A 24,863-nucleotide genomic window follows, 5' to 3' on the forward strand; every position below is an offset into this window, starting at 1 on the left:
GCGGGGCCAAGCCCGTTGCCGGGGCCGCCCCCCGGGCGCCCGTGGCTGGGCAGAGGCGCCATTGTGGGAGCGCTTGTGCGGGCCCGGGAGCGGCGGCAGCGGCCGGAGCCCGGTGAGGCGGCACAGGCGGAGCTCGGAGGCGACCCCAGCGCAGGTGGGAGCCGCGCTCGGTTCTGCCGGGGCTCGGGGCTGGCTGCGGGCCGAGGGGGCGGCAGGGGGCTCCGGCGGGTTCCTTGTGCCGTGTCGGCGCCGTGTTGCCCGTGGCCTGAGGGCGCTGCGGGAGCGGCTGCCCGCGCTCTCCTTCCCGCCGCTGCCTCGGCAGGAGCCACTGCCGGAGCAGCGCCGGCTCGTCCCGGTTCCTGTGGGGAGGACGGAGGTGGCCGCCCTGTCCCCGGGGGGGGCTGTGCGGGAAAATTCGCAGAGGTGGCCAGAGGTTTGTGTCCCCACAGGAGCCCGAGGAGTCCTGTAAAAGTGACTTTATTCCTGAACAAAGGGAGAGGCCGTGCGGCCTTTGCCGGGGGGTCTCTCCAATTGTTGTAGGACGCGGCCTCCTTTTTCTCCTGATTTTCCCTTCTGCATCTCCCTGTCCCTTTGCCCCGTGGCGAAGGTCCTTGGAAAGTTCCGACTTCCCGATCGGCCTCCTGCATGTCCTCGTTAATATGCGCCCCCCTTTTGTAGAACATCCGATATTCACGGCTCTGCTCAGTCTTTGTTGTTCTTCTCCGTGTTCAGGAATTTCGCAGGGCCTTGGCTGAGCACAGTCCGTGTCAATGAGGAACATTTTCTGAAACTGATGGATTCTCCCGTTGCTCCCTTATCTCCCAGTCCCTGGCCCTGTCTCCAAGCAGATTCACTCGTTGACTCTGTTTTTTCTTGCTGAGTCCTCTTTGGTTTTGGGATTATTGTCAGTGACCTCAATTCTGAGAAAAACGAATATTCAGTCTTAGAATATTTTTCAAAAGTTCAATAAGGGACAAACCAGTTCCATGTCCAGCGCTGGGTGTTCCTGGCGATCAGCCAAGGGACCCGTGGGTGCATTAAGACAGTGTTATCTCTGTACTGTTACTTTACTAAGGCACATACATGTTCATGAGTTTCATGCATTATTCAAATATTCTTGGTAGCTTTCATTGTTATAGAAACTTTGCTTTATTTTGGGTTTCTGTTCTGGCTTATCTAAATAACATCCTGTGGATCAGGTCAATATATTTTATTTCTTCTTGTGGCTTCATCCTGTTGTTTCACACTTCCCAGATACTGAACAGGTAACAAATTCTTCTCTAATTCTTCTCCCGTGCTCTGGTTGGTGTCACCCTTATCACTTGGAGAGGTCAGTCAGCAGATGTGGGAAACAACCTAATTGCTTTACACAGTTCTCTCGGTTACAAGAAGTATTTTAACATTTTATATTTTGCTAAGGCCTATGGTACAATACATTCATCACATAATTATTTCTATAAGCTGTAAGGTGAATACATCAACATAACACTCGTCACACTACTATTTCCATGGGCTTTACTGTGCATACTTAGAAATAAGTTTTATTAACAGGCAGCTAAAAGGGATTATAAATTCCACTGTACTTGAAATCAATAACCACATATAAAGACTAATGCACAAATGTCAAAGCCAATATTATCAGGTCATTTTGTACAGTTCCCTGTCCTTTTGTAGCCGTGTGTGGCTCAGGAGGCCTGGCTGCCACCTGCATCCCCTTGCTCAGCTGCTGAATGAGCTGCCCTCAGCAAGGTGTGGTGCAGGGCCCAAAGATGAGAGTTGCTGTAGCACAACAGAGGAGAAAGAGCATTCCTTTAACCCCTGGTGTGCCAGGGAGCCACCAAACCGTGTCCCATTCCCATCCTTTCCACGTTTGGACCGGAATATGAGCTGCTTTCTTATTTCCTTTGTTTTCTGTTTCACCACTTTTCTGTTGTCATCTCTTTGCCAACGGCATCTTGAGTCATTTAATTTTCCACCCTGTCCTCCTCCTTCTGCTCACAGATAATCTGATCCCAGCCCATGGTGAAATGTTGTGTTCTTGGTTTGAGTGGATTGGTGGGCCAGACTGAGGAGCTGGATCTGTCTGGTTGGTTATTATTTTGTGGACATCTTGTAATCTAATTGTGCCATTGGAATGATCAATGTGTTCTCTGGCTCCTGATGTGAATTGCTTTGGGTTCCCAGGGGCTGGTCCAGGGTGTTGTAGGATTTGTTGTGGTGGCCGTTCATCTTTTCCCCATTTTTGGGGGCTCCCTCCAGCCAGGGCTGCATCAATTGATCTCTTTTCTCTAATTAAATCATCCCGGACTTGGATTCCCAAGTGATTTCTCTGAGCTTGTGGTAGCACAAACAGCCCAGTGGTCTGATGCTCCCTGTGTGACACAGACAGTGCCAGCACATGTTGGAGTGGGGAGAGGGATGATTCCCCCCACTTCTTGTAGTGAAGTTTTCACACCATTCTCCACTGGCTGTTTCCCTTTGCAGCTGAAGCAATTTGTGTTGCAGAGTCAGATCTCCTCCCTGTGGGCTCTGCCTTTGGCTGTGCCAATTCCATCTGTGCAAGCAGGCAGAGCTTGGGCTGAGGGGCAGAGGGAATGAGCCCAATTCCTCCCGCAGGCAAGAAGAGCCTGGTGCACTGTCCCCACTTTTCCCCAGCAGTGTTAATTTGCATTTCTCAAGCTCCTCTCCTGGCTGCCTGGAATGGAGCTTCTCTTCCAGAGCAGCCACTGAATGACTCACATGTGCCCGCCCACAATCTGCTTTTGTTTTAACTGTTAATTTAACTGTTTAATTATTTTACCTGTTTATGCGTTAAAGGATTGCCTTTAAAGCTCTTCTTGTTTTTCAAAATGCAGCCTAAAGATGAACATCGAAAAACCCAAACCGAAATTTTGCTATCACTAAGAGCCTCACACAAACATAGACAAAAACATTTCAAAGTAATCAAGTTTTATCTACTTTTTCTCCTGGGACTAAGAATTGATTCTCACACCCCTGGTCCAAATGTAACATATTAAAAGCAGGATTATTATGAGAAATTATTCTGATGGCATAATCTTGTCACAGAAACGGTGAGAAAAACAGAATTTGTCCAACAATATTTTTAGTGTTAGAGAGTCAAGGTGATTTATTAAAAATATAGGATATTGATCTAATGCCAATATCCAACTATGATGGACAAAGACTCTGTATCAGTTTAAAGTTAGAAAGTCTAGGTTTATTTATGTTTATTACGACGCCGGGCAGCGTGCGGGATCGCTCCCAAATACACACCTCAATCCACAGATGATTACAGGGTCTTTTTATGCACAGGAGTATTGAACACCCAGAACATAAATGCACATTTATAACTCTGGTACATCCCATTCCCTATTTTGTATGGTAATTAGCCAAAAAGCCATTCAGGATGCACAGTTTGTTCTTTGAAATGGGTCGGTGGTCTTTTTTATGGGACGGGGTCCCAAAAATGATGAAGAAAGTTTGTCTTTCTCAGCTTTGACTTTTACCCCTTTAGTGTTACATGACAACTGAATCCTGTTTTTCCAGGACTGTTTGATTTATGATTGTATTGTATTGTATTGTATTCTTGGGGTCTGTTGATTAGTCAGAATGTAAAAGCCTAGTTTGACAGGTTCCATGATTTATCAGTTCCTTCTGTGAAAAACGATGTTCACTTTTTGGTAAATTTTAAGGAATATGTTTAATAAAATAATTCAGACAATTAGGAGATAAAAAAAGCCAAGTACGGCCGGCCAGGTGACTCGGCATTCAGCCAAGTCCACACTTTGCTTTCTCAGAGACACTCGTTAAATACCCTTCCCGTTATATCGATATATGAATATTCATAAAATTCCATAAACTAGTTTCCATATTCCAGGAGCTGTTTTGCATGGCCCCTCCTTGGGTCCGCCTTTTTAGAGCATGCGTGTTTCGTGGCTGTGTCCTTTTTATCGCGTCCAGCTTGGGCCTTGGTCCGTGCTTTCTGCAGGTGGGAGATGCTGATAGTTGGTGTATCAATAGCAGGGTCCTCTTTACATGTTCACTGGATGTTATCCCAACCAAACAGACAGTTTAAGCATACTTACATCAACTATTCCCATTATATCTAATCTTCTTTTACCAATAGCAGAAATAAACTTATATCCTATATCCTTACTATGTTATTAATCATATAGCACACATCTTGCGAAAAGCCAATTTTATAATACACACATATAACAAACCCCACTCCTTCTTTTAGAATTCATTTGGCTTTGAGCCATATTTCTTGTTTTCTAGCTTTCATTATTTCCTCTTATAGACACTTACTTTCCAACCAGTCACCACTGGTCCTCAATTTTTCCACAATTTAATATTTTCCCAATTATGAATACAACTGTCTAATTTGGATGGGTTATAACAGTGACTGTCGATACAGGTATGTGTAATAAGAAAGGAACCTCGGTGTCTTTTCATATAGAACTTTCAATAGTATCTGTAGCATGATTTTGCCAATATCCTTTAAGGCAAAAGACAAAGAATGAATGAAGGGACAGAAGAAGGAATGACAGAGGTCTGGTATGGCTTATACCTCCACCCTCCATGCCTATGGGGTTGCAACCCACAGCAGGAGTAGATGATCTTCTTGGTGGCAAGTACAGCGGCCAACCCAGTCTTGCCCTCTATTTCCTTGTCAATCCTTTTTGGTTTTTTGTTTGTTAGTTTTCAGACAAATTGCCTTTGACTTTTTTTTTTTTTTTTTTTTTTTAAACCGTAATTCTCTCCACTGTTCCTCAGGTATTTCCCACTCAACAGGCACTGGTAATCCCCATTTACTGGGATATATGTGCACATGCATCACTAAAAGGCAGTAAAGTCTTTTAATCCAAAGGCCAGCTGCAAAGCCTTTTTAGAACTGACAATTAATTATGCTGGCCAGAGCTGCACTTCGAGTAAAACTGCGCCTTTAGTTCAGCTATTCCATGTACTGTGACTTTTCTGCATGATCATTCTACTGAAATTAGGGTGTCATCTTCCTCTCTGGGGAATCACTTCTGATACCATTTAATTTTTGAAAGCTTCCACCTTTTTAACTGTAACTAGGATTGAGGGACAGGTTAAAAAGAAATTTAAAGAGAGAGAAAAAAATTTACTCAACAAAAAAAATAACTTAAACTACAGAGAGAAAGAAAAAAGAAACAACTCCAGAAACTTCTTTTACCCCTTTACTTCTTTCTTTTCTATTGAAGTATTTATGGACTAGTCTTAACTTGTTAACTTAATAAATATTCTGATGTTAGAGTTTTATCATATTGAAGGTTTCTGGTGGGCCGATCCTCTGCTCAGCCTATTCTTAGGGCAGGAAGACAATGAATTCTTGCTATTCTAGAAGATTTTCCTTCACTATTTAGGAGAACTTAGAAAGATACATACACTATAGGATTTATTTCTATCTAAGGCAAAAACACTCACTCAATTTGACATGCATTGATTTGAAAGATTAGATACTCCTTAGAAACTTTGATGAGAACCCCCTTTGACAATCAACACCACCAGTTTTGTGAGCTAGGTCTCATCTGCAGCCAGCTGGAAAACTAAGAAAAAAACCCAAAACTTCCAAAACAGTTTCTGCAAAATTTATAGTAACTTATCAAGCAGGGAAATAAATGAAACTACTAGAAAAATTTTGCATATACCACAATAATATTTCCAAGCAACAAGTATCTTGTCATTCATACTATCTCTCCTTATATTCCACGAGAAAATCTGACATCTTCTTATATAAAAAAGAAAACCAAAACACCTTCAAAAGTTTCTTAACAAAGACACACAAAGAACTGCCCATAAAAAAAGAAGAAAAAAACCAAAAAAAAACTTCTCAACCAATACCTACATCTCAACTTCTGTCTCTAAGAGGCGAATGACAAAGTTTTTCCACCTTATAAAGTTATATAATTAGTACCTTAAATTATTTTTGATCCACCCACTTGAAGAGCAAATCTTTATATCCTTTCTCATGACTTCTAACTAGTAGAAGAAAAATTTGCTCTTGAGAATAAACCTGACAGAATTAGATTTCTATCAGTAATTATCTGTACCTTTTTGTGGGGACAACGCTGCCAGCGTAACTGAAGAATGTCCTGTATTGGTTACAAATGTTGTGTGTGTACACAAAGGAATCACAGCTCCTGTATTAACTTTGACACAGTACCAGTTTAGTTGAAAACTCTTTCCTTAGTTCCCACTCTGCCGGGTAGTAGTTCACCCTATATTTTGTGAGCACTAACATATCCTCTTGGTATTTCACATAGGCGCTCTTCTCTGCCCTCCCTCTTTAAACAAAACAGATTAATAAGTAATAAAATGTCTTTAAGTTAGTATGAAAGAAGTACCTTAAACACACACAAAAATAGGAAAAATAAAAGAGGCAAAAACATATTGTTTGTTCTGTAAGATATAAAACCTAAAATAAATTAGCCAAAATGTTAGGGATATGGAGCCCGTCTTCTTCTTGTGATTTTCATGTACCTGCAATATTATACAGTGGAGTGACATAAACACTTTCAAAAAAAAAACAATATTACATATTTCAATTTCAACTCCCCACACTAGAATTACTTGCAAGTCCATTTCCTTTGTAGCTGTGAAGAAACAGAGGTAGCATTTGACAGACCGGACTGATTTTTAGGTGTTACGCAGAGAAGTAAAACAGAGAAAGTCCTTTGTCCACAACTTCCAAATTTACTTGAGTCTTTTCCAGTTCATGACCACTCAGCTCTGTTTAAAATTCAACTTTGTATCACCTGGTTTAGATGCTACAGTTCATTCTTGGGTTCTCACACCGGTCTCTTGATTTTGCTGACGTTGATTCAAAACTTGCAGCTTTAGTTTTTCAGCCATACCGCAGCTTCAGTTGCCTGCAATACCTGAAAAAGCATCTTCCCACTGTGGGGTTAAAGAACTTCCTCTCCCATTTTTGCAATTGTAAAGCTATACCCTCTTAACATTAATTTCTCTTTATTTCATAATTTAAACATTATCTCATAGGGTGTTACTTTCAGGTTCCAATCTGGGTTGCATCTCTACTCCCAACATACATTTTACTCATGGCATTTGAGCATTAATTTTGTTTAAAAAAATTCCCAATAACAAAAGATCTAATTTCATCCATAATTCCTTCTTCTTCTAATTCCTTCTTATCAAACACCAGAACTCTCACAACTCTTTTGACTCCAATCTCCTGTTCCATTAAAACTATTCCTTCCTATTTCTGAGGTCACCCCCCCAGCATTTGATGTCTTATAGCTCTCTTTAGGCAATTTCAATGCCCCCCCAAAAAACCAAAAACCAAACCAAACAAAAACAACTTCTAAGACCTCTAAGAATTTCCAAAATTCTCAAAAAACCTTTCAAGACCTCTAACATAAGACTCTCATGTATCAACCCTTTTCCTTTTTTTTTTTTTTTTTTTTTTTTTTTTTCTTAAACTCTGATTTTCACCAAGCTTCTGTCCCACCTTCAGGATTCCATCCAGTCACTGCCTGGTCTCCTCTCTGCCATCCAACAGCCCAAACACCACCCCCTCCTGTTAGCCGAGGAAAAGACACACAATCGCGAAATTGTATGCGGTGCTTTATTTCAGAGCTCTGGAAGCCGGGGGTCCAGGACCCAGATCTCGGCTTGTCCAACATGCTTTATGGTTACAGTTTTATACCTTTATTGTTACATAAGGATTCGTGTTAATCATTAAACCCCATTGTTCCATTGATTCCATCCCGAGGAACAATAATCTGTGTGATTCTTGCTCAAGATTCTGGTTGGAGAAAATAATCATATTTAGTTACCAAACTGATATTACAATTGACAATTCTGGCATGCGTCTTGCTAATGATTATATCGGTACAGATCCTCCTGGCCTAACTTTATTCTTTTAGGGCCTATGCATTCTACCAAGGTTCCCCCTTTCTCTCCCCCTACCACCTGTGCAAAGTTATGCTTTATACTTCATTTAATTAGAACAATGGCACGGAATAACATCCTGGTCACAAGTGGAGCTGATCCCTGCTTTTGGGCCCTTGCTATTTTAGAAATCAATTTAACCCTATGTTATCATTCCCCCCTTTGAAAGTATTTTCATTCTACTATGCAAATGCTTTCACAGAATTACAGTCCATTCATCTTCTGTGTCTATACTGGATGTTCATCTTCAAATCCATGGTTGACGTGGGCCCCATGGTGGAAGTTGTTATGGATTGCAGGCGCTGGATGTGGGGTCTTGTCTCGTGTCAGTGTTTTCATTATTGTTCTGTTCCAGGATGTCCTTTTCTGTATTTCTCTCTTCAGGATTCTAAAAGCTAACCAAATCACTAGAAATATGATTAATAAAGTTATCAAGTTCTCAAGGATAGATTTTACCCATGAACTCACATTCCATCCCAACTTGTTGAAAAGATTTTGTCTAACCAAGTAGTAGCTAAATCCTTTTGCTCCTCTTGTACCTCATGTTCTATATGTTTTATTTGACTAATATCATATTCTACATCTGCAGTTACATTTGGGATGTGGACGCAGCAGTGGTCAATTTGTCCTTTTAAATATCCACACACTCCATGCTCTTTTAAAAGTAGCATGTCTAGAGCCAATCGATTTTGTAGGGTCATTTTGGTAGTGGCTTGTAATTGCATATTGAGTTCTCTGAATTCTTCTCTCCTAACTCTGGCTAGTCTATCTACCTGAACTGTGAGCCTATATAACATTTCCCTATTTTGATAGTTTGCAACAGGACCAAACAAAGACTCCAGGGCCCACCTAAGCTTTACTCTGCTAGAGGGTTCCTGCCAGGTATCATCTTGATCTTCACTATCTGGGACATCCTGCTTTGTTCTGATTTGCAGAAGCTCATGGCTCCCATTAAATGGGGACCTTTTCCAAATGGGACATAAAGTAGGGAGACCCTTGGTAATTCTTTTACTTCCCCATCCACTGGCAGGTGTGTCATCCATCTACTATCACTTGTTGCCCATACAAATTGTCCCGGACTCCGGATTGTACTCCTGCTACATCCCACCACAATCTTAGAGTCTATCTTACCTTGTTTATGTCTGATCCCTCTGCAACCACAACCAATTCGTAAAGCTATTGCCAATGGTGACCATTGTTTTATTTCCAGGTCATCAGAAGTGCAGTCATAAATCTTATCACATGCCCACCAATCTACTTTATTTGCTTCCCTTCTACTGCTGGTTTCAGTATTCGTTACTGCTGGGTCTGTGTCATTCTTGGGGCCTTTCCATTTAATGCACCAGGGAGTGTCTGCCATATATTGGAATTTCTGGAGTATGCTTACAGTCCATGCACTGTCCCAGGTCTCTAGGCCTTTCCATTCTTTTTCTTCGCACCTCCATACCACAGTGCTCTCTGTAGCATTCTCTTTAACCTTTTGGTAGTGTGGTAACCAGCATTCCCACTTTTCAAGGTCTTCATCCTTAACCCACCATTCTACCAGTTTTCCAACCTGTCCATGACTTAACTTACAGTCCTTTTTCCTCAGGGTTTTCATATAAGCTCTTTCTGTTATTTTCCAGTACTCTTTAAGCACAATCCTTGACTCTGGCACTTGTTTACATCTAACTGTTTTGTTCCCTTTTATATCAGGTAAATTTGATGTTATGATTTCCCAACTTATAGGGTCCCCTGCTGCCATTGGTATTGGCAGGCAGGCTGTTATTCTACTAGTATTTTGCATTTTGGCAAAGTCTTTAACCAATCCAATCATCACATTTTCAGCCCGAATTGTATTAGGAGCTTCTATTACCTGCGTCTCTGTTTGCACTTCTCTCTTCATCCTAGAATGAAGAGCGGTTGATTGACCTTGTTGCATTCCATATCCCAAAGCAACAGCATTCTCTAATGGTGACATTAGAATCCATAGAACTAACATTAACCATAATATAAGCATGAGCATAAGCATAGTTACTGATACCATTAAAAACAGTTACAGATGTTTTATCCTCAGCTTTGTTGGTTCCACAGTTTGCACAGTCTACTATTTAACTCTTCGATCAGCCTTCTTCACTCGAGTGTAGTGTATCCAGGGTTCGACTCCAGCCACTTTGACTGCTGCAAAGGTGATTAGCAGTACCTGATGAGAGCCAGTCCACCTCTCTTTCAATGGTTCTTCCTTCTGGGCTCTGGTGTACGCCTCATTTCCTGGTTTCGATATCATGGACTGGATTCTCAAGAGTCAGTGGCTTATTCTACACAAGGACACTTTGGAGCTGAGCTAAAGTTCTCCCAAGAGACAGAACATAATTATACACATCATGATATGTACATTTGCATTAGGGTTAGGAGATTCATATGGTGTGTGGAAGTCCCAAAATATTCCTAATAATCTACTTACTTCCTGTACCACTGTAGCTATAAAATGTAAACTTCTGTCTGATGATATCCCTAGGGGCACCCCAAATCTAGAAATGATCTCCTGCAGTAACCACTTAACTATTTCTTTTGCTTGATTGGTGCGACAGGGAAGGACTTCTGGCCATCCAGAAAATGTGTCAACCCCTACTAACAGATACGTGTATCCCCGAGCTCTAGGTAGTTCTGCAAAATCTACTTGCCAATAATTTATTGGTTCTATTCCTATCTGAATCCTCCCTAACTGTGCCTGTCGTCTAGCTACTGGGTTGTTCTTTAAGCATATCTCACACTTTGACATTATTGATTTTACCATTGTTTGCATCTGTGAGGAGATTAGGTGTCATTTTACCAATGCTACCAATGCCTCTGCACCCCAGTGACACTCATTATGTTTTATTTGTAAAGTTTCTCTCATTACCAAGGGGGGTACCACTATTTGCCCTTGTGCAGTTACATACCATCCTTCTGAGTTCTTCTGTGCTTCTAGCAGACGTGCTAGCCTGTTGTCTTCTACTGTGTACTTTGGCTGGGGAGGCAAATTGAATTGGGATACATTAAATTTTGGTGGTATTAGTACCATTGTTGTCTGTACTTCTCGTGCCACCTGGCGGGCTGTCTGATCTGCTTTTCGATTTCCTTCACAGATTCTGGAGTTACCTGGCTGATGTGCTTTGCAGTGCATAATCGCTACCTGTTCGGGTTTCTGTACTGCACTTATTAATTGCAGGACTGCATCCTGATGTTTAATCCGTGTGCCTTGAGAGGATAGCAGTCCCCTCTCCTTCCATAAGGCACCATGTACATGTACTACTCCAAAGGCATTTTTTGAGTCAGTCCATATGATGACTGTCTTTCCTTTGCTCAATTCTAGGGCTCTGGTTAGTGCGACCAGTTCTGCCCTCTGAGCTGAAGTACTTGGTGGTAATGCTTTTGCCTCCACTACCCTATCAACTGTGGTTACCGCATATCCAGCATATCTGATTCCATTTTCCACGAAGCTGCTTCCATCTGTGAAGAGTTCCCATTCTGGTTGTTCTAGAGGGATGTCTTTCAAGTCTGCTCTTGCTGCATAGGTGTACTCGATTACCTCCACACAGTCATGTTCTAATGGGCCTTCCTCAGCTGTGGTACCTAGAAACGAGGCTGGATTCAAAAGGTTAGTAGTTTTCAGAGTCACGTCATCCTGCTCAGTCAGGGTTACCTGGAATTTCATCATTCTGCTTGGAGAGAGCCAATGGCCCCCTTTCTGCTCCAGGACCATAGTCACCATATGCGGTACGAAGACATCTATGTGTCTTCCCATCGTGAGCTTCCTGTCCTCTTGTATCAGCAGAATGGTAGCTGCCACTGCCCGTAGACATGAAGGCCACCCAGCACTTACGTTGTCGAGTTGTTTGGAAAAGTAACCCACCGGCCTTTTCCAGCTTCCCAGTCATTGGGTCAGGGCTCCCAGTGCCAGTTGCTGCCTTTCATGTACATACAGCTGAAAGCCTTTGGACAGATCAGGTAACCCTAGAGCAGGAGCAGTTGTCAGTGCTACCTTCAATTTCTGGAAGGCCTCTCTCTGTGGTTTTCCCCAGGTGAATGACTGCATCTTCTGAGCCTTGTACAAAGATTTCACAATCAGTCCATAGTCCATGATCCACAGGTGACACCACCCAGTCATCCCAAGGAAAATCCGCAGCTCATGTAGATTCTGGGGTTCTGGAATGGCACAAAGAGCTTGGATACGATTAGTACCTAGTTTTCTTTGCCCTTGTGAGATTTTGTATCCCAAATAGATCACAGTCTGTTGGGCAATTTGTGCTTTTTCTCTGGACACCTTATATATCCTCCCATTCCCAATGAATTTAAAATCTCAATGGTTACCTTTATGCAGGTTGCTTCTTCCTCAGTTGCAATCAAAATTTCATATACATACTGAAGTATTAGGTATTGGACTCTTGGCACCTGTCCTTTAGTCCAGATTTCCAGTTCCTCCTCCAATTGACTCCCAAATAGGGTGGGGGAGTTCTTGTACTTCATCGGTAATTGAGTCCAGGTGAGCTGGGTCTTTCTTCCACTTTCTGGATGTTCCCACCCAAAGGCAAATAGTTTCCTACTATCTTGGTCAAGGGGTATGCAGAAAAAGGCATATTTTAAATCAATTACAGTAAACCATTTGTATGTCTCTTTCACAGATGCTAGCAATGTATAAGGATTAGCAACTACTAGATGAATGTCTTTAGTTATCTCATTTATGCCCCTTAAATCTTGTGCAAGTCTATACTTACCATTAGATTTCTTTACTGGGAATATTGCAGTATTGTATTTTAATTCACATTCTTCTAGAATTTGGTACTTTAGGAATTTATCAATGGTTTTTGCTATTCCCTGTCGTGCTTCTGTCTTGATAGGATATTGTTTAATTTGCATGGCACTTGCTCCTTTCTTCAATTCTACCTGTATTGGCTGTGCCAATTTAGATTTCCTTAGTATATCCATTTCCCACACAGAGGGAATCACTGCTGCTTCTACTTCTTTAGGAATATTGGGAGTTTGTTTCTCTTTTACCATTAAAATCTTTCCTGCTTCAGACTCAGGTATCCTCATTACAAGTTCACCATTCTCAAAAGTAATCACTGCCTCTAGAGCTGCCAGAAAATCACACCCCAAGAGCAGAGCTGAACACCCAGGTATATATAAAAATTCATGTGTTAAAGTTTTATTTCCAAAGCTTAGATCTAGAGGTTGCAGGAATGGCCGTATCTCCTCCTTCCCTGTGGCTCCAATAATTACAATCAATTTCTCCCCAATCTGCCCTTCTACATAATTTAATATGGAATATCTACAAGAAAAGTGACATCTTTCCCTTCTAAGCGCAGAGTGACCATCTGTTCCTTTGATCCTGGCTTCCCCTCACAGATCCATGACTCTGGCTATGCTATTCAACTGACGCTGAACATACTGACTAAACCAGTTTGGGCACTCTCACTTTCAATGTCCTTCTCATTTATTTATTCTTAATACTCCACAGCCTCTGCCAAAACCACCTCTATTGCTGTCCCGACCGGTTCTGCCACCACGTCCTCGCCACCTCTAAAAGCTTGTCCAAACTTCTTAACTTTCCGCTTTCCAGTTTCTGTAACTTTTCCTAATGTCCTCCTGTGATTGGTCTAGAAAAATAAAGGCAAGCTGAATCCTTGCTTGCTCACTATCTATCTGAAGACCAGTATATTTCCTGGCTGCATCTGAGCTATCCTCTCCACTATCACTGCTTTCTGTTCTGTCCCTTCCACATCTCCCACATCTCTCTCTCCTTCGTCCCTGTCTTGCAGCCAAATCCTGATTATTATCATGGGTAGAAGTGGTAAACGACCCTGGCGAAGGATTAGGGGGGGTAGGGGAAACAGGAGTCGGGGACGTAGGTGTTGGTGGGAGAGGAGGGTAGCCCTGGGGAGGTGTCGGCGGAGGGATAAATCTCTGAGTAGGTGTTGGTGGGGGAGGGGGATAGCCAGATGGAGCATTTCGGACTGGAGTATGCGAGGGAAGAGAATCAGGTGGGGTGAGAGGAAATGGAGTGGAACTTGATGCTGAGGAAGTATTGGCAGAAACAGTAGGTCCTACTAGTAAATCAGCTTCCAAATCATCTCCCCCCTTTTTTCCCAAAACCAGGTGTTCTACACAACGCTTATCTTGGACGCAAGCCAAACAATGATTATTTTCTAAGACCAGTGCTTGTATTCCACATTCCACCAACCATGCCGGTTTCTCCTTTAAATAAAAGAAAATATCTATGTATGGCAATTCATCAAGTTTTGACTCTCATTTACAATGTGTCATCAGTTGTGATATAAGTTCCAATTGTAAAGACCCATTTTCCGGCCATCTCTGGTTATCAGGCAAAATGTACTCAGGCCACCACACAGTACAATAATCAATCAACTTATCCTTATGTAACTCTTGACCAAAGTTTCCTTCCTTCCAATGTGCCAACAGGCAACCCAATGGAGAAGCATGTGGGATGGGGGCATTGCCGCCCAAAACCCCTTTTAATCCTCTTAGCTTCTCCCTTATAACTACATAAAACCACCACTGCCGAACCTGCAATGCTTTCGCAATTGACTGACGGACGGCTGCCTAGGCAATACCAGGAATTCCTTAGCCCAACCACGCGCAGCTTTCGCCGCGTCTAACAGGCAGGCACCCCATACCAAACCATATAATAAAGCACCTTACCTCATTCCCAGGGGACGTTGTGAGCGGCGGGGGGTCCCGGCGCGATGGGCTCCCCGAGAATCCCTCGGTGCCGGCTGGAGCGTGATCGGGTTGGGAGGTCCTCAGCAGCGCTCACAAGGTCCCATCTTGGGTCGCCAAAATGTTAGCCGAGGAAAAGACACACAATCGCGAAATTGTATGCGGTGCTTTATTTCAGAGCTCTGGAAGCCGGGGGTCCAGGACCCAGATCTCGGCTTGTCCAACATGCTTTATGGTTACAGTTTTATACCTTTATTGTTACATAAGGATTCGTGTTAATCATTAAACCCCATTGTTCCATTGATTCCATCCCGAGGAACAATAATCTGTGTGATTCTTGCTCAAGATTCTGGTTGGAGAAAATAATCATATTTAGTTACCAAACTGATATTACAATTGACAATTCTGGCATGCGTCTTGCTAATGATTATATCGGTACAGATCCTCCTGGCCTAACTTTATTCTTTTAGGGCCTATGCATTCTACCAAGGTTCCCCCTTTCTCTCCCCCTACCACCTGTGCAAAGTTATGCTTTATACTTCATTTAATTAGAACAATGGCACGGAATAACATCCTGGTCACAAGTGGAGCTGATCCCTGCTTTTGGGCCCTTGCTATTTTAGAAATCAATTTAACCCTATGTTATCACTCCCTTTTTCCCTCGAGGCACAGAAAACTCATCAGCTCAGCAGCACAGCACCATGTGCTGCATACTCCATCTTTCAAAACAAAAACTCCTTTTTTTCCTTTTTTACTTCAGCAATCTATATTACACATACATTCACTCAAGAACAACAATAACAACAACAATAAAATCTCTTCAAAATGAATTTCCCCATTAATCTGCAAAACTGCACCAATCCTCTTTTTAAACAGCCCTCTTCTTCTCCCAATCTTTCCCAGGTATGCATTATTCCCCAATCAGTAAACATTTTACACCTTTTTTTTTTTTTTTTTTAGTCACATTCTTTTCTTTAAGATTTTCTTACAAACCATCAATACATTTTCTCTCTTTTTCTAAGAGGTTTGTTTTTTTTGTTTTTTTGGGTTTTTTTGCCAAACTTTCATTATTCTTCTGCTATAGCCTTCATTCCCAATAATATTCTTAGATCTTTTCCCAACACATTAAGACCCCATTCAGGCATTAATAATATATTTCCCATCCATATGTTGGTATTTCTTTTGATTACTATGTTTTTTATAATGGATGCTTCAAACTTTTTCCCTTCTGCAGTCACCATTTCTGAGATTTCTTTACTTACTTTACATCCTATGGGTCTTTTAATGATACATGTTTTCTCTGTTTTAAGATCAACCAAAAATTGGAATACCTCCTCTTTAGGACCTATTTTTAAAGTCACTAAAGGCTTTATAAAATATTCATCCCTTGAAAACCAAACTCTTTGTTTTTCTTTTAGATGTATCTCTGTCGCAGTTTGGTTTTCTCCCTTCTTTCTGTCTTCAAAACTCAAATCGAGACAATTTTGGATTCTAACTAGGCTTCCTGTCTCAAAGAGAAAGTCATTCATTACAGATGTAAGAACAGAATCTGTTTCATGGATTAATTCTTCTAAGGCAGAGGGGAGAAAAACGACTCCACGCCGAGTCCTCCAAGAACGAGGAGGTGTGAACAACCTCTGTTGTAACAGAAGCAGGTGAGGACAGGGCTGCGGGGAAATGGACGGCGGTGGAGTGGTCGGAGCAGTGGGACCCCCGGCGTGGCAGGCGGAGCGGCCGCGGTCAGGGCAGCCAAGGCTGGGTGAGACTGAGCTCCCGGTGGGTTTAGGGCTGGCGCGGGGGCCGAGGGGAACGGGAGCACAGGCAGTGGCGCCAGTTGGGGCAAGGGCAGGGGCAGGGGCGGGCAGGCAGCAGCACAGGGGCCAACGCTTCAAAGAGACCCCAATCCTCCTCCTCCCCCTCCCATTCCGCTTCCCGCATTTCTGTCATTGCAAACAACCTTCTTGAACCTGAATTCTTCATTAATTCCTTCGCAGTTCCCCCTCTGTGAGCACAACTCCTCAGAATTCCACTCTGGCCTGCAGTTCCCCTCTTTCCTTTCAGACATTTTAACCCTTTCAACAATTCACTTCTTTAACACAAATAAACTCCACAACAAGCACACCTCTTCAGCTGCACTTACTTCCACTTACACAAAGACAACACAAAAAGATTAGTACCCATTAAAAAAAAAATTGTTAGTTTTTACTCATAGGTATTTGACTAACCCCCAGATGTTCTTAGATTATCATACTTTTCAAGCCTTTAGTATTCCTCAACCTGGCAGCCTTTTCCAAAGCCCAGGTGTCTTGGACCTTACACCTGCAAGGCTTTTTTGTGTTTCTATCCTCAATCTGGCAAAAACCCCAAAATACCTATATTTGGCCAAACCCTAAATGCTCTTGGGTCTTATGTAACCCTTTTAATTCAGCAGCAAGTCTAGGTGTCCTTTGTTCTCTTCCTTTAAGGGGTCCAAGCCCTTTTCCTGGGACCCCGTCCCAGACCAGGGGGTTCAAACGTTTCCCCCCCCCCGCCCAGTATCCCGTTTTCCCAGTGGGTTGTATAGGAAAACTATCGGCTCCCTCCCTGAGGGGTCCAACCCCTCCCTGGGACCATCCCAGCCACCCGAGTTTTTTTTACAACCTCTCTTTGCTCTGGGACCCTGTCCCAATCACCCGGGGGTCACATTCACACTTTTTATCTTTTGCTTCACCTCTGTGCTAGCCGTTTCCCTTGCGAGATAACGAACAGCATGAGAAGCCACACCACACTCACTTCACCAGTCTGGGGTACCCAGCCAGTGTCCCATTCACACACCATGCAGACCCCCTTTAACCCGCTCCCCTGAGAAATACTTACCAATCATTTTCTTTCTCAGATTCTTCGTGCACGAGGTTTTTATGGAGCAAAAATACTGCAGTTTTAGGGAGCCTTTTCCCTTTTTTCTTACTTGCTTTTTTCTTTCTCCTTGCTTGTCTCTTTGGATGTTTACCTGCAATCCCCAATTCTCACCAGAAAAACAAAGTTTTGGGCCGCCAAAAACCCAGGCGGGGCGCCTCCCTTGCTCTGGATTTCCTGGGGTTTCAGGGACGAGGTATATCCCGGCAAGAGCCCCCAAATTGTGAAAAACGAGGTTCACTTTTTTGGTAAATTTTAAGGAATATGTTTAATAAAATAATTAAGACAATTAGGGGATAAAAAAAGCCAAGAACGGCTGGCCGGGTGACTCGGCATTCAGCCAAGTCCACACTTTGCTTTCTCAGAGACACTCGTTAAATACCCTTCCCGTTATATCGATATATGAATATTCATAAAATTCCATAAACTAGTTTCCATATTCCAGGAACTGTTTTGCATGGCCCCTCCTTGGGTCCACCTTTTTAGAGCATGCGTGTTTCGTGGCTGTGTCCTTTTTATCGCATCCAGCTTGGGCCTTGGTCCGTGCTTTCTGCAGGTGGGAGATGCTGATAGTTGGTGTATCAATAGCAGGGTCCTCTTTACATGTTCACTGGATATTATCCCAACCAAACAGACAGTTTAAGCATACTTACATCAACCACTCCCATTGTATCTAATCTTATTTTACCAATAGCAGAAATAAACTTATATCCTATATCCTTACTATGTTATTAATCATATAGCACACATCTTGCGAAAAGCAAATTTTATAATACACACATATAACACTGCTGTAATAACCCAGCCCTGCTCTTTTGGTTCTCAAAGCCTGAACTTGATGCCAGACTTGGACAACAGGAGATCCTTGTGCTGTCAGTTTTCAGGCCTCAGGTCCCATTCAAGCTGTGCCTGCACAATTCTGCAGACAATGGGCCCACTCTGGCCACTGGGTTAAACATTTTAGCACACGAATTCCTTTGGCCTGGCCCTGTTTAACACTCACATACAATTCCAGTTTCTTTTCTGAGTCTGGAGGAGCCATGGCTGGGGCATCAATCATTTTGGGGTTTTATTTCATTTCTCAAGTCTTGTTCTCTTTCCCATGTCCAAACCATAACATTGAGGCTGTGTGGGGTTAAAAAGTCATCCAATGTTCTGGCTAGAACAGAGAATCCTCAATCCAGGTCCTGCAGTTCCCTATTAATCCTCAGAATCATCACAGCTGCTTTTTAGTCTTGGGTAACTTTTCTGAGATTACAAAGCCCTTCCTTTCCTCCCTTGCAATAGGGTTTTGCTTTTAGACACCACTTGTGCTGTGTAGTAACATCCGTGGATGGCCGGGACAAGGAACTCTGCAGAGCTGAGATATTCTAGAAACACGTGGCTTTATTTCAAGGGTGGTGGGTAAAGAGGGCTTTGCCTTCAGCCACCAGCCTGGGCTGGAGGGAAGCCGCGAGAGAGAGAGGGGAGAGAGAGGGTAGAAGAGAGCTCAGGGGTAGAAGTGAGGTAAGAGTGGGGGAAGGGATAAGACAGCAGGGATAAGAGAGAGGGGGCAAGAGCTTGGGGGGAAAGAGCAAGAGAGCAAGAGAGAGGGCACCTTGTTACAATCCATTATCTCTCTTTTTGTGTTGAATATTCTAATTCACAGTGACCAACCGGTGCAAGATACAAAACCTACAAACTTTGCATGCAGCCTATGAGAACTACTATATTACCATGTCATTTTATATTCTAAACTCTAAAGACTACTTTTCTTATCTGCTTTTTCCCTGATCCCTTGCAAAGTGGAAAGGCTGCATTCCTGAGTCCTTTTGTTTCTGCCCTTCAACCCATCTTCAGCTAATCACCGTTTTCCTGCCTCCCATGCCTACATGTCAAAGCTGGCTTTCATTTCTATTTCACTCACAGGTTTTTCATCTGCAGTATTTCTTGCCAGACAATCATATCCATAAGTCCTTCCTGTCCCATCTTTCCCAACAGTGCTGGTTGCTTCAGAGTAATTTGGAGAGGCTGGGAATCTAATTTTCCCCCTTTCCCTGGGGCTGCCCACACTTGTGGGTTCACTTCAGCACAGGCCTTGCCAGACTTTTGACACAGAGGTACAAGAGAACTGGCCTCTGTATCACCTTTTACAATATTAATTTGCATTCCCAATTTAGCCATCAAAGGCCTTCCCAGTAAATTACAATCACAATGAGGAGCAAAGAAAACTTCCTGCATTTCAAACCCATCCCCCACATCTGCTAATAGTGGTTGAATAAAACACCCCCCTCATCTTTCCCACTTGTCCCCTGGATAATCAAAGACATTTTTGGCCTTTTCCCCCCTTAGGTCTAAGATTGAGAGTGGGTGGAGAGGCCCCTGTGTGTATGAGGAAAGGCCTCGTGTGGATGCAGCCCCAGCCTGAATGTTGTCAAGGGCTCCAATGTGGTGGGTCCCTGGTGTAATGGGAGCTCTGGCAGCCCTAGGAATCCATGTCCGTGCAGGGCTGGACTTGCTCCTGCTGAGGGTGCTGCTGTGTGTGCTTGCAGTGTCCCTGTGGGCTGCAGATGGATCCCTGCTTCCTTGGCAGGGGCTGTTTGGGTGGGCTCTCCCCTGCCGAGGAGGGCAATGCCTGTGCCAGGTGCTTGTGGCCGAGCCCGTCCCCTCGGTGCTGGGGCCCCCTTGGGCCCTGGGCTTCATCCCTCAGGGGCTGTGGAAACTCTGCCATGGCCTTTGCCTTCAGCTTGGCCTTTTCCTGCTCCCTTCTTGCCTTCACCTGCTGTGCCTTTGTGCCCAAGTGCTGCAGGGGCTTCTTGTGCCCCTCGTGCAGCCCCCCTGAGTGCCTGTGGGTGCTCATCCTCTGACAGCTGCTGAGCTTTCTGCACAATCATTCCTTTCTGCAGGGCCCAAACAAGAACCTTCAAAGATGATCTGGATCCTTGCAGGGATAATGCACATTTCCCAGCTGTTCCTTCCTTCCTTCCTTCCTTGGCGCTGGTGCTTGTGCTGGCCGTGCCCTGCAGAGCCCGTATCCCAGAGCCGGTGCCTGTGGTGCCGCAGTGTCCAAAGGCGGCTCCCCCGGCGGGCAGGGCCGGCAGCTCCACGGGGCCGGGCAGCGGCCGGGGCGTCCCGCAGCCTCCTGGGGCCCGGGGGCCAGTGCCGGCCCTGCCCGGGGGGTGGTGGGGTCAGGCAGCGGCCGGCGCTGAGCCCCGGCTGCCCCACAGCCCCGGCCCGGCCCCGCAGCTCCCCACAGGCCCCCAGCCCGTGCTCCCGGTGCCGCCCCTCTGCGCCCGCTCCTGCCGCTCCCCAGCACAGAGAAACCCCCTGGGATCCTGACCTCCTTGTTTTCCCCTCCTGCCAACCGGGGTTACAATCGATCTGCATCAGCTCCCAGAGTTTCAGCATTACACCTGCTTGAAAACGTCCCAGTCCTCAGTATTTTTCTCTTCCTGCTCTTCTCCATCATCCTCTTTCTCACCACAGAGATTCGTCCTGCTACCTCTTGCCTTAACTGTAATCCTGCAGCCTCCCCTTCCCCCTCACCCTTCCCAGCACACCAACACCATCCATCCCCTGCTGTCTAAATCCCTTCTGGACTTCCCTTCTTGCCCCTCTGGGTGTCCATGTCCTTAATTACCTCTGGGAGAATGATGCCTTGGGAAGGCTGGCCTGAAACAGAGACTGGACAGAGCTAGAGAATAAAGCAGATATTTATTGAAAGCTCTTTAGGGCAGACCTTGGGCAGGGCAGGAGCCTGACCAGGGCTACACTCAAGGTGGACTTCAAATGGTCTCCTCATGGACAACTGGTTTTGAGGTCCTAAACTTTGCTGTTTTGGTCCATTTGCATGTTGGAGCCCAGTTGTCCAGCCCCAGGCTCAGGTGGTGAGGTGTCATCCTTCTTGTTTCTCTCTTCAGTCCACCTTTGTTTATGCTTTGGGGCTTGAAAGTTGTGCTTGTTGTCCTTTGTCTTCAGCAGGACATGATTTGTTTTGTCTACCAACTCTGTAAAGAGATCTTACTAGCACTTAATATGAGGCTCAGAACTACACCCCTAGGCAGCACAGAATCTTAAAAACATGAAAGCTAAAACTTTGTGCGAACTACCTCAACATTCTCCCAAGGGGCTCTTCAGAAATATTTTGGGATCATCATCCCTTTTGGCAGGACCCCTTCCTGGCTTTCCCTTTTCCACCCTGCATGGGTGCCCTGCCACGTTTACTCCCTGAAGATCCCCGTGTCCTCACTGATGAGATTTTCAGTGCTCTCTCCCTCCTGACTCCTCACAGAGCCCTGTGATCTCTCACTGCTGATCTGTCTCCTGATCATACCCTCCTTAATTTGCACCCCACTTCTGTATAGGCAATGATATTCACAGCTCGGTTAGGTCTTTGTTCTTCTTCTCAAAGTTCATGAATTTAGCAGGACCTTGGCTGAGCCAGCAGTCTGTGTGGTCAGTTAATAACATTTTGTGAAACTGATGGCTTCTTCTGTCCCTTCCTTTTGTCCAAGTGCCTGGCCCTGTGTCAAAGCAGATTCTCAGCATCTGTTTGTAAAAACACATTCCTCTTCTTCCTTTCATGGGGGTCTCCTGTTTGCAGGACATTTTTATATTTTAGAAAAGGTTTTGGCAGAGTCTGTCTGGATGTTTAGGGAGCTTTTAATGTGTCTTGATGTTTGGAGGAGACTTTTGAGCTGAATCTTGGTGTTTTGGGTGTTCTTACAGAGAGAAGATTGCCAAGGACTTCTTGAGATGAACTTGGGCAAGGAGGGACCCTCAGCCTAAGGCACTCTCCTATTGTTTGTTCCCCAAACCTGGATTTTTCATTGCCAAGGAGTGCCCAGATGGAGGAAGAGGAAACGCCCAGGAGATCCCACAGGAGGAGGGGCTGCAAACCCAGCCCAGGGAGCTGCGAGGAGGAAAGAGCCGCCCTGTGCCAGGAGGGCGGCCGGAGATCCAGGCGGAGCTCAGAGCTGGTGGAGAAGCCTCATGGAGGGGAGAAGCCCCACAAGTGCCTGGAATGTGGGAAGGGTTTCCGCTGCAGGTTCTTCCTGAAGAAACACCAGGTGATCCACACTGGGGAACGGCCCTACGAGTGTGGGGAATGTGGGAAGAAGTTCAGAGACTGCACCAGCCTGATGTACCACCAGTTAGTCCACACTGGGGAACGGCCCTATGAGTGTGGGGAATGTGGGAAGAGCTTCAACCACAGCTCCAGCATCATGAAACATCGGAGGATCCACACTGGGGAAAAGCCCTACAAGTGTGGGGAGTGTGGGAAGAGCTTCAGAGAAAGTTCGGCCCTGAACCGGCACCGGGTGATCCACACTGGGGAACGGCCCTACACCTGCTTGGAATGTGGGAAGAGCTTTGGATGGAGCTCCGACCTGAGGAAACACCAGAGTGTCCACACTGGGAAGAGGCCCTACAAGTGTCTCGAGTGTGGGAAGAGGTTTCGGGTCAGCTCCAGTCTCCTCATCCATCAGCGGATTCACACAGAGGAGAGGCCCTTCCGCTGCCCCGACTGTGGGAAGGGCTTCAAGCGCAACTCACACCTCATCAGGCACCGGCGCATCCACACCGGGGAGAGGCCCTACGAGTGTCCTGAGTGTGGGAAGAGCTTCTCTAGGAGCTCAGTCTTGACCAGACACCAACAGAGGCACCATAAGGGAATCCCTGCGAGTGCCCCGAGTGCAGGAAGAGCTTCGTGCGCTGCTCCAGCTCCATCCCCCATGGGAGGATCGGCGTTGGATGATCCCCAGTGACCCCGTTGGGCAGAGCCCTGGTGATCCATGTTGGGAAGACACCTGGCTGGGGGAGGGATCCACTGGTTCCTGAATCTCTGTGGTCACCTGGATGAACACAGGGGCAGGAACATCCATCGGGACACAGACGGACATTGGGAATTCCTTGGGGGGAGCAGACTTGTTGTCTTTCAACCCTAGAAAATCTTTTGTGTTCAGTTCTGTCTTCTGGGGGTATAGGGAGACAGATGTAGTGCTTAGGGCAATCCTGCCCCTATATATTGCAGCTGTGTTAATTACTGAAGAGTGAGAACAGCCTTGCCCTCACAGCTATGGGTGTGATACAAAAGTGAGTTAGTTGGTAGAGAGTCAGTTGGCATCTGCTGGCCGTGCTGTGAGGAGGAAGGGACAGGAGGCTGGGCAAGGGACAGATAAGGTGAGCCACTGCATGAGGGACAGACAGAGTTAAGTGGCTTTTGTAGGGACAGGAAGCAGTGAGCTGGAACTGCCAAAGAAAGAGAGAAGAAGGAGAAAAAGAGCCTGAGCTGTGTGGAGCTGCCTGGAGGATTGCTACATAGAAAAGGTATGAAGAACTTCTAGATAACAAGGTGCTGATACTTGAAGGCCTCTGAAGTTTTTGTTGAAGCACTCTGAGTTCATGGCCATCTCAACTCCAACATGGGGGCATCAATAAATACTGGATAGTCTTGGAGGTGTTTTCCAACCTCAGGGATTCCATGATTTTGATTTCCTTTTGCCCAAGAGTGTCTTCCACAGCCAAATGGTGATGATCTGGGGCAAAGACCAAGATTTTGGAGATTGCGGTGGAAACCCCTCCAAAAATGGTACTTCCCTCCCATCTAAGCATGTGGATGCTCAGCTGGCTCAGACAGGGAAATCCTTTTCTTTTGGCCTTCATTTGCTTTTCATTTCTCTTCATTTAAAATATCCAACACTGTGGTAAAAATAAAGACATCGAAATAAGACATGGTTGGGATGACAGGGGACATAGACATGGAGAGTGACATGGGGACACATGGATATTTGGGGGGTACATGGTCATTCATGGGGACACGGGGGGAACACGGGTACAGATAAGGACGTGGGGGACAATGACAGGGATGGAAACATTATGGGGAGACAGCCACGGGTGAGGACAGGGTGGGACATGGCCAGTGACATGTGGGGACATGGCCATGGCCGGTGCCATGGGGGGAACTTTTAGGGGCTGTGGGGGATGCTGGGTTTGAGGGAGTTGAGGGTTCCTGGGAAGGACATGGGGCTTGCTGAGGGCTTTGGGGACCCCAGGCCCAGCGGCTCTGGCTGTGCTGGGAGACCCTGGGGGGAGGTTCTGGGGCAGCTGCTCCCCGAGACCAGGGCAAACTTCAAAGCTTTATTGGGAACACTGGGAGCAGCCGGGCGGGGACAGAATGACAACAGAACTGGGGGGACACACGACCCCCCCAAAATCATCTCGGGGACGGAGCAGGGGGTCCCGGCCGGGCCCGAGGCCATGGGGAGGGGCTGCAGCCGCCGGCGGCTCAGGAGCTCTGTGGGCAGAGAAAAGGGGGTGACACCGGGCTGGGGGGCACACACACTCTGGGG

The 24,863-nt window shown here is 45.3% G+C and overlaps 1 protein-coding gene across 3 annotated transcripts; it reads left to right on the top strand.

Annotated features, from left to right (window-relative positions):
* Nucleotides 1–31: 31 nt before the first annotated feature.
* LOC310923659 (uncharacterized protein) lies at nt 32–23,303 on the top strand. Of its 3 annotated transcripts, none has more exons than XM_083885580.1 (2): nt 32–112; nt 22,240–23,303. In XM_083885580.1, the coding sequence occupies exon 2, from the start codon at nt 22,359–22,361 to the stop codon at nt 23,277–23,279; it is 921 nt and encodes a 306-aa protein (XP_083741706.1). In that variant the 5' UTR covers nt 32–112; nt 22,240–22,358; the 3' UTR covers nt 23,280–23,303. The 3 variants fall into 3 exon arrangements, with proteins under 3 accessions (XP_083741706.1, XP_083741705.1, XP_083741707.1); XM_083885579.1 differs by having other exon boundaries at nt 50–154; XM_083885581.1 differs by lacking the exon at nt 32–112 and adding an exon at nt 16,375–16,396.
* Nucleotides 23,304–24,863: the final 1,560 nt, after the last annotated feature.

This window comes from Zosterops lateralis (genome assembly GCF_965231275.1).
Source record: "Zosterops lateralis genome assembly, contig: HAP1_HAP1_SCAFFOLD_174, whole genome shotgun sequence".
Taxonomy (NCBI): domain Eukaryota; kingdom Metazoa; phylum Chordata; class Aves; order Passeriformes; family Zosteropidae; genus Zosterops; species Zosterops lateralis.